The sequence below is a fragment of the Lates calcarifer genome, linkage group LG5 (assembly GCF_001640805.2).
Source record: "Lates calcarifer isolate ASB-BC8 linkage group LG5, TLL_Latcal_v3, whole genome shotgun sequence".
In the NCBI taxonomy this organism is placed as follows: domain Eukaryota; kingdom Metazoa; phylum Chordata; class Actinopteri; family Centropomidae; genus Lates; species Lates calcarifer.
The window spans coordinates 8,911,789-8,926,407 of NC_066837.1; the positions used below are offsets into that span (position 1 = coordinate 8,911,789).

At 40.1% G+C, this 14,619-nt stretch overlaps 2 protein-coding genes across 3 annotated transcripts; both read left to right on the forward strand.

Moving 5' to 3' along the window:
* Positions 1–1,663: 1,663 nt before the first annotated feature.
* On the forward strand, positions 1,664–9,065 carry sfrp2 (secreted frizzled-related protein 2). Its single transcript, XM_018703238.2, is given in 5 exon segments — positions 1,664–2,344; positions 2,606–2,686; positions 3,011–3,066; positions 3,068–3,887; positions 8,976–9,065. Coding segments are annotated over 4 exon segments (888 nt in total). The 5' UTR covers positions 1,664–1,842; the 3' UTR covers positions 3,317–3,887; positions 8,976–9,065.
* On the forward strand, positions 8,028–12,010 carry tnip2 (TNFAIP3 interacting protein 2). Of its 2 annotated transcripts, none has more exons than XM_018703236.2 (6): positions 8,028–9,145; positions 9,591–9,893; positions 10,011–10,100; positions 10,251–10,514; positions 10,627–10,743; positions 10,876–12,010. In XM_018703236.2, exons 1-6 carry the CDS (start codon positions 8,828–8,830, stop codon positions 11,149–11,151), a joined length of 1,368 nt encoding a protein of 455 aa, XP_018558752.1. In that variant the 5' UTR covers positions 8,028–8,827; the 3' UTR covers positions 11,152–12,010. The 2 variants fall into 2 exon arrangements, with proteins under 2 accessions (XP_018558752.1, XP_018558751.1); XM_018703235.2 differs by having other exon boundaries at positions 8,036–9,145; positions 10,873–12,010.
* Positions 12,011–14,619: the final 2,609 nt, after the last annotated feature.

Consider the following 14,619-nt stretch of genomic DNA (forward strand, 5'->3'; position numbering starts at 1 on the left):
CAGCTCAGCACTATAGATCGGAGCAAATATTACTCGCACAGAAAGTAAACAGTGTATTAGTTGGGGACTACTTTTAGCTGCGTATTTATACACATTTGGTGCACAAGTGAGTATTGACATCATTTGGCTCTTAATAAAATGCAGTGTTTATATTATTCATCATGCATCTCATGTATGTGTCTTTAATCGTTTTTAAACAACCATGGAGTTCTATGGCTCAGAGAAATAAGCTATATAAGGCTTTGGGTACAACAAATCCATTAAAAATATAGAAAAATAAATCAAGTGCCCTCCAGTACAGTTTCTTGAAGTGAACAAAATAGATTCATGAGTCACTGTGTGGCATCTAATTTTAATTCAAACTCCTTTGTTCAAGAGTTGGGAAACACCTATTTTACCTTCAGTAGCAAAAGAATCTAACACCTAATTTAAGGGTGCAGCACTTTATTCATAAAACACTATTTATACACGCCAGGTTCACCAAATCGTTCATAGGTTCTGTCTTGTTTTAGTATGGAAAGAAAAACAAGTGAGGTGGGACCTCTTGCCAGAGTGTCCTCTTTGTTCAGTTCTTGGCGCATGTGGAGCTATAAACTTTAATGACAGGTTTAATTCAGAGCAAATAAACTACAACAGTGTTTTCAATTTGAATACTTTTTTTCCTTTATTTAAAACAAGTGACTCATGACCTTTTTGAATGATTGAAGGAGCTGCTGAGTGGAGAACGTAGGAGGTTCTGAGAGACTTAGTAGTGACAATGCAGGAATCAACATGTGCTGCACTGGGTGAGTTTTGGAGAGATGGATCTTTGCCAATTCATTTCCAATTGGAAAAAATATGTTGCAGTGGGTGCTTTGAGCAACATAAATCTAATTTAGCTCCATTGTACTTGGGTGGCAGCAAGAGATAGCTCTAATTCTGGTTAGATGAAACCAAATATATATGCATATCTTTAAATCACAAGGGGTATGTGGGAAAATATCCTTTTGTAATTTGGGTGGACTGACCCTTTTAGCATGAAGACTGAAATGCTTGCTGATTTCACCTTCTTCCAGGAGAGGAAGAGGAAGGTCAAGCCTGAGAAGAACCACACGGCTGTCTGCGGACCAGACTGTAGCTCAAGGGGGTCTGAGGGCGGATAGGAGCCAGAGCTGCAGAGCAGGAGGAGGCAGATTCGGTTTCACCCCTGGGTGTGCTGAGTGGAGGTCTCCCTCTCACACCAGGGTGAACAATATTTCATCATGTGGTATGAACCTGCAGACATGCCCAGAGGATTTCACCACTACACTCCTAATGATGGAAAATTAACGCTCCACTGAACAGAGCTAAATGCCCCTACTGACAACATCTCCAAACTATTTACAGCGTGGGTCTAAAAACAGCAAGTTAAGGGATCACTCAGGATATATTTCTGTTGATTTGGGCGTAATGAGGAAAACCTGTCAGACACGTTTTGTTATGATTTCCATGAAGGGCAGGAGATGAAATAGAGAGGGAAATTGCTAAGAAAACGACTGGTGATAAAATACTATGAGCTATAATTAGAAATCAAAAGTCTCTCTCAGACCCCGAGGAGCAACAAGTGAGAATTTGAGGTTTTTCTTTGACTTGGGAGACAAATTAATCCACAAGTTTCACCTGATATTAGGAAACAGAGTGTGCTGAATGGAGAAGGGGTCCTTACGTACAATATACAGACTCCACCCAGACATGCCTGGAAGAAAACCTCTTGGTACAGTAGGGGCTGGCCACTGACAGAAACTCCATCCACCCTGACTGATGCTCTGCAGCCCCTGATTAAGCGTCTATGTTCATATTTTACAGCTTTTACGCGCAAACAAAATGAGAGCCTTTATTTCGACTGTGACATTGTTGTGGGTGATAACAATACCCTGCATGGAAGCCATCCACGGATTATACAATTTTGGCCAGCATGAGTTGTTTTACAAAAAGAATAACTGCAAGCAAATTCCTGCAAACCTCCTGCTGTGCCACGACATAGAGTACACAGAGATGCGCCTCCCGAACCTGCTCGGACACGAAACCATGAATGAAGTTCTGCAGCAAGCTTCGTCCTGGATCCCGCTGGTCCAGAAACAGTGTCACCCGGACACGAGAAAGTTCCTCTGCTCCCTTTTCGCCCCCGTCTGCCTGGACGACTTGGACGAGCCCATACAGCCGTGCAGGTCTCTGTGCGAGAGCGTCAAGCGCGGCTGCGCGCCCGTGATGTCCGCGTTTGGCTTCCCCTGGCCAAAGATGTTGGACTGCGACCGTTTCCCACTAGACAATGACCTGTGCATCCCACCTGCAGGCAACGACAATTCTGTGCCAGTCACCAAAGAAGGTGAGCTTTGGTTTAACTGTGTTGTAGAAGCAAATATTCCCAAGTCAATTCCAGATTCACTCAGTGGCACAGCGTGGTTTTTATCCAGTTTATTCACTCATGTGTCCATGTACTACACCAGAATGCACTGTGGTCATATGTGGCTGTGTGTCTTACTTCTTTTGTTCAGTGCATTACATTTTGTATTGTATTATGGCAGAACATTAAGAGGTTAGTCTGACATCACTGATTTGTTAATTGAGTCTAATTTGTTTGTTTTAGTGCCCAGAGTGTGTGATGCTTGCAAGGAAACAGATGAAAATGACAACGAAATTGTTGACAACCTGTGTAAGAATGACTTCGGTAAGTAAGCCCACCCATTTTATTAGAGCAGTAGTTCATAAGGTGAAGCTCAAGGGCCCCAAGAGGTCACGAGGGGAGGTTCCAGGAGATTTCAGGCAACAAGAGGGAAAATTTCTTTGTTGAATATGTTTTTATTTCACTAAAAGGTTCCATGAAACAATGTGTATTGTGACTCCCCACTTTCATCTCCCCCTAATGCATGCATTTTAGCACCAAAGCATATGTAAATACAGATGGCTTTCATTAGCACATGTCAAACAAGATGATCTGTATACAATATGTGTGTGTCATTTCCCCCAATCCTTACATTCTGCATGCTTGAAGCTCTGAAGATAAAAGTCAAGGAAATCTCCTACATCAATGGTGACACCAAGATAGTGCCAGGAGACCAAGAGCAAGACCATCTACAAGCTGAACGGCGTGACGGAGCACGACCTGAGGAAGCAGGTGCTGTGGCTGAAGGACGGCCTGCAGTGTATCTGCGAGGAGATGAACGACATCAACGCTGCCTACCTGGTCATGGGCCAGAAGATGGACGGCCATCTGATCATCACCTCGCTGAAGCGCTGGCAGAAGGGGCAGCGCGAGTTTAAGAGGTTTTCTCGCAGCATCCGCAAGCTTCAGTGTTAGGAAGGGGGGAAAATCATTAAAAAATGACCCAAAACTCAAAAACTAGGTAGTATAGGGCACACACAGGGCTACATAGCTAAAATGACTTGAATTTATTTGACCCTACAACTGTAAATCCAATGGATTTTCAGTTTTTGGATGGTGCTGTGCCCCAATACACTCAAACTACATTAATCAGTAAAACCAAATATTCTAAAAGACCACTGTTGGTAGCTAAAAAACATGAATTATATCTGTTGCAAACACAGAGGTGAGCAAATATAGAAACACGAGTCCCTGAAGCTGCAGTAATATGAGATTTCATGACTTTCACTCATCTACTCCAATTCATTTTGCACTGAACGCCCCCTAGTGGCCAATTTTCAGGTGGTGTGTTTTTCCCCGGGGGAGCTGTCTTTGCTGTCACTTCATTAATTGCGGTTAATCACACTCAGCTGGTGTCCCAGGTGCAGAGGAATCACTAATTACATGGTCAGAGTGAAAACTAGCAGAGCTTTGAATCCAGGATTAAAAATGACTGACTCCAATAATTGCTGGCAGATGTGGCCTAAAGTTAAATACTACAGATGGGGTGAGTTTATCAGACTTTAAGATATTTTTCTTTTCGCTTCTGGTATCAAAAAGCAGTCTTTTTCTACCGTCTTTGGGGAGGCCTCAAACAGGGTTAAATCCTCAGAGCAGGAGCAGTGTTCAGGGTCTATTCAAAAATCCTATAAAAACAACTTGCATTACAAGAGTCAAAAGCCTTGACTGCTTGAGACAGGACTCCATGATTTAAGTATTTAGGTTAAGTAAAAGCACTCTAGTAAAATGTTTTTTAAAGTCTTCCTAAATAAGGTATTAATTTCCATCCTAGTTCTATAGACACAGTTAAAGAAAAAAGAGCGATTTTGTGTGGTGCATACTGAGTGAAGCTGTGATCCCTGTGTGCGTAGTGTGACGTTCAAAGACAAAATAATGTTTGCGTTTTTGTACTCCTACCGTTTTCTCAAGCAAAAATGAGAGATAGCTGGCTATATTCTCTTCCTGTAAAACATTTTAATGTCCTTGGTAAACCTTTTTGTACTTGAGCCAATGCATACTTTTCTATCACAGTATGATAAAACTAATATTTTTCTACTCCAGACTTTCACGTGTCATTTAAGTTTTGGTGTGCATCTTCATCCTGTTTGATGAGTAACGCAAGTTGGTTTTTGTTTGTTTTTGGTATTAACAATGAATATCTGAGTTTTTGGTTGGTAGTGTTGATTTGATGAGCAGTAACTTAGTAAGCCCAAATAACCATGTGGTGGTGTGTGTCTGTGTGTGTGTGTGTGCAATTTAAAGTATTTTTTGAAAGTATTACCATGTAAATATCAAATACTGTCTTTTATTCTTGTATAAAGCTATTCAGCTATTAAAAGTTGCCAACCAACATGTTTTGAAATCGCTGACTGAGTGTTGCTCGAAAAATAATGAAACTTGACAATTGGAGGACAAGTTCAAGTTTGACTATCAGCAAGAAACCAGCATACTCATGAATGAAAGAGGAATTTAAAAAGCTAATCCTACCGGTCAGAGTAAGAAGATGGAACATTAACCTACAGAGTGTTATTAAACATTGCCATCTAGTGGAAGTCAGTGGTAAAACTTGTATGCTCTACTTGCTCACATTTGGATACACAAGGTATTTGGTGCAGTCTAATTACTTAAGATCTGTATTTTCAGTATTTCCTATAAGATATGTTCACCATTATTAAATTTTGACCGTTCTAATGCTAAAAACAGTCATGCAGTCCTATTGAATGTAGGCTTTTCATGCTTGCTTCCCTGTAGAGTGGCTTTATTTTCAAGTTTTTTATGATTTGACTATGCATTTCTGAGAAACATGTGGCACCTGTTTATTGTTTTGTTCTGGATACACATCTTTCTTTCAGCACTTTGATTGCTGTTTGTACAGTTCACAAACTGGGTCTGAATGAGGCCCAAGGCATTTAAAATATTCCACATATTGTCTTTGCGCATAAACTTTGGAAGAGTTTACTTCTTACCTCCATACTTTTAAACAGAAGTTTTCCCTTGCTCTGTTTTTGTACAGCTCTTTGTAACTTAATAATTTAATAATTTCATATGGTGCTTATCAAAATAAGTCTTTATTTACTCACCTAATACCAAAAGGCACTTTAGAGCCCCACACAATGGTACCTTTGAAAACAACAAACTAAGGGTTTAATCTAGTGATTATCTTCAGTGTCAGCTAATATTGATTGACCTTTTAGTCTATAAAATGTCTGTTATTTAAAGAGAGTGTTTTAATGAAAAAAGTCTCACAGTTGCTCAGACCCAAAGGTGACCACTTCAAATTGCTTATGTGACCAACAGTTCAAACCCACAGGTAGCATTTATGATTATATAAAACAGCAAAATGCAGGAAATCCTGACATTTGAGAAGTTGGAAGAAGTCTGGCATTTTTGCTTGAGATTCACTTAAATGATTAATAATCAAACTGTTAATGAATTTTCTGTCAACTGATTGTTTCAGAACTGTAACAAACAGCTTAGAGCTGTCCGGTGAGTGGCGTTTTCATGGTGCACTGCACTGGGCCACGTCTCTGTAGATTCTTCTCATTCATTCATATTTTACTACCTGGTATTGTGCTACCTGGATGACTGACACTGTACTGATGTGTCAAAATGAAACAACTGGACTGTGGGAGTAGATTTTAATACATTTCACTATGTGTGAGGGGCTTTGTCAGGTCTGCCAGGTGATGGGGAGTCCCACACATTTTCACCTCTGTCACACTGATGACACATGAAGTGCTGAGGGTTATCACATGAATCAAGGTGTGAACCAAATGAGAGAGGATTTGGGTTACAGTCTAAAAGGTTTGCAAAGTATCCCATGAGAAAGAGGCATCACATTCTTCTACTGTGGCAACAACAGTAGAGGAACAGTAGCTCTTAGCCAAAAAGACTGACAGTATCAGTGACTTTTAACACCATCCTGACACTCACCTCTTCCTTCATGGTTTTAATACCACTTCACACCTTCATTGATACATGTGACTCTGACATCTGTCACACGACTGCCATGTGACTTTTATGACTCACCGACAGCTTTTGTTTGACATTATAGTGTGATTGACCCAGAAATGCCTGGGACTCCCCAGCGGCCAGTAGAACCGATAGATCCTCTTGAACGACAGCCTAAAAGTCTTGAACTGTACTCCTACAGTCTAGACAGGAGTTTCATTTTAACCCAATGAGGCTCAGAAGTTCAGTGTTCTTGTTGTTCACGGTCCAAATCCAAGGAGTTTAGCCAGTGTAGCTTAGGTATCAACAAAGGGGTTGTATGCATTAATAATTGTGCACTGTGTATAAAGCTACACATGTGTAAATCTACTGAATTCAAAGCCTAATTAAGGAATACATCTATGTACTGAGCAAATTAAACTCAAAACATATGAGCATTTTATAAAATATGATGCATTCCTTTATTAACTATAAGCACTATGTAGTTAAAATGAGCTCCACTTTGTCCACAATAATTTCAGCCCTGACTTGGACTTTTTCTTCATAATGAGTGTTTTTGTTTTTTTCAGTAATGTTGTGAATGCAGGACTGTTACTTGTAACACAGTATTGTATTACCACTTTTACGTAAAACATCTGACAACTTATTCTACCAGTGTATGTTATATTCTGTTGCATTTTATCCATGTTAACCTGTAGTAAACCTGTGAAACTCATGTAGCCTGATTCAAACTGCAGCATCAGGATGGATGAGTTCTACTGGTGTCTTCTGAAATTAGTCCTATTGTCCATATCCTTGTGTAAAGGTAGTTTTGAATTAATTTTACTTTTAAAAATCCCTTGCAAACCTGAATGATCTTTGTGACAGGTGAGAAGGTGAAGCAGACATGTCTAAGGAAGAAGAAAACACCCATACACTGTCTTCACTCACTCAGGACATTTAAACAACACTGTGGTCAGAGACCTCCTTCAGGTCTATCAAATATATCTGTATCAGAGAGATGTATTCAGTGTTTTTTGCTGAGCAAGTGAAGACAGTGTGTGGTTGTTTTCTTCTTCCTTAGATTAATTTTAGACTGACAAAAGAAAAAACACACAACAAAAAATAAACAGCAACTATTGCGATAACCAATTAATCATTTGTCATTTTTGACAAAAATCAGTGAAGCGATGCCAAATATCTTCTGGTTCCAGGTTCTCAAAGATGCAAGATTTTTTTTGTTGCCTCATTCTAAATGGAATATTTGGGGGTTTTGGACTGATTGTTAAAAACCGAAGACATTTGATGATGTCACTTTTGGGTTGAGAGAGAAGACATTGAAAACACAATACTGATTAATTGTGTAAAATACCAGCCTGCTTTTCAAGAATGTAGTCAATATATAGTATGATATCGTTGGCATATTGCAAAAATAGTTGAGTGATAATTTTCAGTAAAACTAAAGCATCATGAAATAATAATGGCATAATAGGTCAAGTTCTACTATTACTATTGTAGTCAAGTGGTAGGCTAATTTGTTACGGTAACGGATATTCCCAAAATTTCAGAAGGCAGAAATGTCCACACAATAGTCCGTAATACTCGTAATGTATGAATCATAGTCTGAACAACTAAAATACAATCGCACACTCCCTGGTTGTGCGTATTTCAGGCTAACAGAACAATTAAATTACATCATAATGAGGTGCGGAGAAGAATTAACTAGTATGATGCCTTCATACTGTGGGAAACTATAATACCCATTGAGCGAAGATGAACAAACTTAACAAAATGACTGGCGTATATGGGGAATTTGCTATGACAATCAAAATGCCCTGATGTGACGTTTAGGGGGCGGGATGCGTGAAAACCCTGTAAACTACCGTTGGGAAAAATTTAATATTTTGAATTCGTACTGTTTGCAAAATATTAGCTGATACTAGAGGGGGACTTCATTTTCTACGTTTTTTTTAAGCCCACGGCGACAGCATTTGGGTGGGATTTGAACTTATTTTCTCTCACACACACAAACCCATTTCTGAAACTAAAACAAAAAAAGGAACACGTGCAAATGCCAATCAAACGCACTTATTAATCGCGCCACTCGCACGCAGAGTTCGAGTTTACGACGGTCACGAACGCAGCACCAGTATTTGTTTTCCAGCCGTTGGTGAAGCCTAGCTTATAACTCTTTAGTCTGTAGTTAAAATTTATGTTTCTGTGTATTCTTTACTATTTGTGCCAAAAGGCTATAAAACCATTTTACCTTCCAGTGACGGTCGACGATGAATCTTTGAGAGGTTCAGTTTGACGAAGCTCAAAAAAGTACGCGGGGAAGTTCCCTAGGAAATCCCCCTAGACTGTTCGGGGATATTATTCAGACACTGATGAGCCAAACCCCCGACACAATCGACCTCCTCGGTCCATTTCTAAAGACACGGGGCTAGGAGCAGAGGTGTCAAATGTTGGATTATTTAAAAAAGAGTGGTCTTTCTGTTTAAATCGACTCAGCCCGCAATGGATAACGTCAGTATGAGCACGGATAACGATATGCTCAAAGACAAAATCCGGAGTTACAGCACGCTGAATACTCTTTATCATGAGACTCGGCAGGAAATCGACCTTCTGAACAAACAGATCTATGTAAAGGACAATATCATTGCAGATTTAAAAGCGAGGCTCGGGAGGTATGAGAGGATCTACATGACGGTGGGAGATAACGATTCCGTGGTCATCGGGCCGTCAAAGTCTCTGCTGGAGAGCTTATGTAAAGAAATATGCAAACTGAAACAGAAGAGGAACGACATGGAGTTCAAGGCATCTCGACAAGAGGAGGTAAGATATGTTAAAAAATGATGTTAATATGTTGTTTCGTGTGTATGTGTGTGTGTACATAGTGGAGCTTTAAATTGGTAGTTGGTAGTTAGTCAAGTGGTGCAAGTCTGTCCAGTGTGGGCACATTTCCACTAGCCCATTAGCCAGAACTTAACAGCTTTCAAACCCCCAAGACTGTATTTTAACATTTAACAATACAGTTTACTGTTTTGCACTGTAAGCTATTGTGGTCATGTATTTTTTTTTTATTCTTAACTGTATATGTTCAGTGACAACCTCCAGGCTAGAGACATGATTTTAAAGAATCAAACCCAAAATAAATATAACCAATAAGTAAAATAATACGTTAGTTGTAGAGTATCTTTGATAAATGTAAATAGACTAAAAAGAATTCACAGTATGAAGTCATATGCTCATGCAGTTCATCTTCTCTCCCTCCTCCCAGGAGATCCAGAGGCTGAATGTGCAGCTCAGAGAGAAGGAGCTGGAGCTTGAGAGTGTCAGGTGTCAGCCAGACCACGAGAAAGACCAGGAGATCCAGAGGTTGCGGTCAGCCTTGGAGGAGAGGGAGCGGTCCGAGGCCACCAGAGCCGTCCTCTGCACGTCCCTGGCGGAAGAGGCTGACCAGCTGCGCAGCCAGCTTGGCACAACTGTGAAGGTGTGCCAGGAGCTGCTGGCAAGGCTAGATAAAGAGAAAAAGGGGGAAGGAGAATTGGAGGAGATGGGCCAGCAGCAAAAGGCCAAAGAGGTGTGTGACATCTTGTTGGACATGTTGCATACTTTGGTGGTGGGGTGAATGGTGTCTTTACTCACGTGTTGCACTGCAGCTCATGCTCAAAATTGTACCCATATTTCTTTTCCACAGACGCCAGAGTCTGCGGACATGAGTGGTGTTAACACTCAAATCCGTCAACTTCAGGAGGAGAATAAACAGTTAAAGCAGCGTGTGGCATATGTAAGTCTTGAACATTATGTTCAGTGTTTTGGCTTTTTTCTTTTCTTACCCCTAAATTCAAATCAGTTGAATGGTGTACTCATCATCAGAGTGTAATACTGATTATAGTGCATTATCAGATGGTCTGAACTTGGTAATTTTTCCTTCTAGGTGCAAGGTTTGAACTCTCAGTGGCAGAGGTATGACTCAAGCAGGGAGGACTATATCAGAGGTTTATGTCAGAGGCTGAAGGAGACCACTGGGCAGGGCTTGATGCCTGGGCTGGGTTCTGTCAGCACCGGGTTGCTTCATCAGGAAATTTCCAGGCTCAATGGTTTACTGGAGGAGAAGATGAGCGAGTGTGCAAGGCTGGGTAGAGAAGTGGAGGAGATGAGGAGGAAAGACCAAGAACGCATCCAGACACTGGAGCAGCAGGTTGGTACTATTTTATAGTCTCCGTGTGTCTTCTGCTACATTGAATCTGAGTCTGCAGTCTGAGTCTTTTATCAAATTGAAGATTTAAGTTTTTTTCCCTTTCCTTTCTCAGGTCCTCATCTACACAGAGGACTTTAAGTCAGAGCGTACTGACAGAGAGCGAGCCCAGGGCCAGATTCAAGACCTGAAGGAGCAGGTTTATCAGTTAAAACAGCAGCTACACAAACAGGTGAGACAACAGCCCTCCAGTCAGGCGGCTGAGGCCCTCCACAGAAGCATTCATTTCCTTTTATGGTTAGCATATATCCATATGTGTGGCTGTCACAATCCTAACTTGTATATGCCTCATGGTTTTCAGCAGGGAGCTAGCAGAGAGAACAGAGATGTGGTTCCCATGTGTCGTGTGCACATAGGACACAGAATCTCCACGAGGCGTTCAAAAGACAATGCAGAGCGTCTATTGAGGACCACTGCTGAGACGCAGCAACAGCCCGCAGCTGCAGCAGCAACACCAAACCCTGCCTGGAGCGAATGCCTAGGTCTGTCAGATTTACAGTGTCCACGATGCCAGGCCAAGTTCAGCGAATCGGAGAGTGCAGAGTACCTGAAACATTGGGAAGAGTGTGCCAAACTATAAACAGAACAACACTCATTTGAAAAAGACCATTGTCTTTTACTGACAGTAACTGAACACTGATGAGCATCACTACACGGCAGAAAATAACCTGAGTGGAGTTTCCAATTTGGAGAGGCTTGACTACAAATTAAAACAACTGACTTAAGATGTTTGTACATAGGGAAGCAAAACTGTACAACCCACAGTTCCCTGTTGCAAAAGAAATGAGTTCATCAAGCTTCTCTTAGTCTGAATAGGTTTTTTTTTTTTTTTTCCAGTGTCAGGTTCTGAGTGTTCTCCTCTGGCAATACAGGATATTACTGTGGAGGGGAAGAGGATGTCAATGCAATATATCAAATATATACCTCAATGTGTCAAATTACAAACCTGTTGCACTTTCTTGACATTTAGCCAAAAATCATAGGATCGTACGATTAAAAGATTCATGATGCATAAGCTTCTTATTTTGGATTTAGACAATCTAGTTGATAATGTGGTGCTATTACTAGTTTATTTTTGATTGAACTTAACATATGTCTGTTCTGTAAATTATATATTATTAAAACAGATTTAAAATATAACTATTATATTAATATTTATTCTTATTGCATAAATATAATTGGGAAAGGCAGATCATTTTAGTGCAATGATTTCTTGCCTTTTTTCCACCAAAACCATGAAATATATATATTTTTTCCTGGTAAACATTTGGGATCAAAAATGCTAAATACATTACAACTGAAAATAATGTTTGAGATCCACTTTTTGAACGTAAACATAAAATCCCAACTGACAATATGCTTATTTTTGGATATCTGGTGCTGTTGTTCTCGAGCTGGCACATTATTTTTGTAATAAAAGATTGTTTACCCACCCTTTAGCTTATGGTGATTTATATAGCTTTAAATATGCTCATTATTGTGTGGCGTGTTTTAACTCTTGTGACAGTCTGCAGCCTCGAGCTGTAACCAGATCACAGCCTAACCACGAAAATGTTGGCGCTACTTAATCTAAGTCTGTGTGCATGTCTTTTAGTGTGTGTTTGTGTGTCCATTTGTGTCACGTGTGTGTGTGTTTGCGCGCGGTGGAAAACCCCTTCCCAGCGTTGCCTGAATGGGCATGCTGTACTGTGACAGCTAGATTCCCAGCTGTTGTGTGGCTGAAGCAAACACTACAGGGGTACGGTAGCTCAAATTACATCCAAACCCTCAACAACTGCCTGCAGATGGGTTAGTGACTAAAAAAAATTCTGCAGTCAGTGGCTGTGAGGTATCATTTTGACACAAACTGTGCTGTTTGGTGAATCAGTTGTCATGGGTTCGGTGTAGTAAGCACAGGAAGCTGGACATCCCCTGCTCAAAAAGGAAGTAGGCAGTTGCATTACATAGAGAAGACAAAGCCAAACAGTGGTATTTGTGTGTATGTGTGGGTGAACACATACCCCTTTTGCTGCTTTGTTTTATGATCAGATAGTAGCATATTTAAAGTAAGACAATGTAACTTTTAAAAGAATACATGCTCTTACAAATTAAATGTTTATTCCATAAGCTGTAAGTAAATATATCTTTAAGTAAATATATATTCAGAACAAGTTACATAGTCCAGCCTTTAAATACTACTTTAGTGAACAGTAAAGTTAAAAAAAAAAAAAAAAAAACTCTCAAACATTTGAAGGAAAAGTTTCATATTTTGGGAAATTAGCTTATTTGCTTTCAATCCACTCTCAACAGTTAGAAGACAGGATTGATCCTGAGTTGTTCTCATGTTCGCAGCATCCTGTGTTCCCCAGATTTTTATGGTGAATAATGGGAACATGACAAAGGTTCCCCTGTTATATATGTATATGCTCTTCCAGGGTCCTATGCTGCCCAGGTCCATAAAAAAAATCTAAAAATAACCAATTTCTGACTTGATCAATTTCATATCCTTCTACCAATACTAGAGTTAAGGATTTGAAAAATGCTTAGTTAGAAGTGCTGAAATGAACTGCTTCTGAAAAGAAAATGAAGAGGTTTGAAAGTTAGTACATTACCCAAGTCCCCAAGCGTTCAAATGACACCAGGCAGCATCACATGATAACTTACTCATCAGCTAACAGGGGAATATATTTGTGGCTGAATTAGTTTCCAACACATTAAATTAATTTACATAACAAACCACCCTGGCTCTGGTTTGTGTGCCCACAAAATGACTGGGTCCAATTTTGGCTTTAAAGGGCAACTTGAATCTCTTGTTTTAAAGTCAACCACATACACATTGGCAGAAATACACACAAGCCCTAAAAAGGCCATGAGCTGTCTTCTAGGGATTCCCCCCCCTCCACTCCGCCAGCATACACCTACACATTTTTAAAAGGGTCTATAAGTGACTGAACTTCCACACACACAAATGCTCTACCCACCGATCTGACAGTGGAAAAAAATAGGTCACAAGTCCCCACCTGAGTGTCTGGGAACTTTTCTAAGAAACAAAGAATTAATGAGAGAAGTCAGGTGACAGAAGTACATCAGTTCCTGTTGGAAACAGGTTTCAAAGCATCAGGATGTAGCAATGTAGCAGTTATGTACTTTAACAGAGAGGGAAAACTTCAGCCTGACACTTATCCAGACAAACACAGAATAGATAGATAGGGCCTTTAATCTTGTGTATATCCTAAAAGAATGGGAATTTCCAGCCATCACGAGGGAATTCCCAAAAAAGCAGACAAGCTTATGTTAAAATGGAGTGCTGTCGACTTGAGTGGATCATTTGAATTTAACATATGTTGGTTGAGGTAGTTGGTATTAATGTTGACTGTTTGTTTTAAAGCTGCTACCTAAAGGGGTCCAAGGTTTCAGCCATTAAAAACAAGAGAGTGGTGGCAGTTTGTAGCCAGGAAAGCAGGAGGGAGATTCCCTCTTTGGAAATGTATGTGATCCTGAAGCGCTCCAGGCAGTTGACAATGAAAAGATCAGCGTTCTGATTACAAGCTACAAGGCAGCTCTGATCCCTTTTAATAATCCTTTTGGCGCTCTCCCCTGTCATTGTCAGACTGCTCTGAGAGCACCATTGTGTTTTCCTTCATCGACCAAGACGATTTTCACAGCAAATTTTAAATCAAGGGAATCTTTCTTGAAAGTACACATGATGGAAAAAAAATTTAGGTGACTTCTACAGATAAATATTTCATTAATGAGAGAAAGGGTTGAGTTAAGTGGCTCTTATCTCTTCATATATCAAAAAACAGAAATCTGTGCCATTTTGATGTTTTATTTAGATCACAGCCTACGTTTGTCCTCTCAGACATTTTTGTTTGCTGATTTTGACTTTACATTTGCGTAGTTTTGTGGGGCATTTGCTTAAATGTGGTAGATCCGATCTTACATCACTGGTGACTGAGAGCTAGCACACTCTACAAACAGCCAGACAGTCATTCATACCTGAAATAAATTATGAGTCATATCTGCTCCAGTGGCTCTTGCAAACCAAAACCTTTTGTCTTCTCTAACA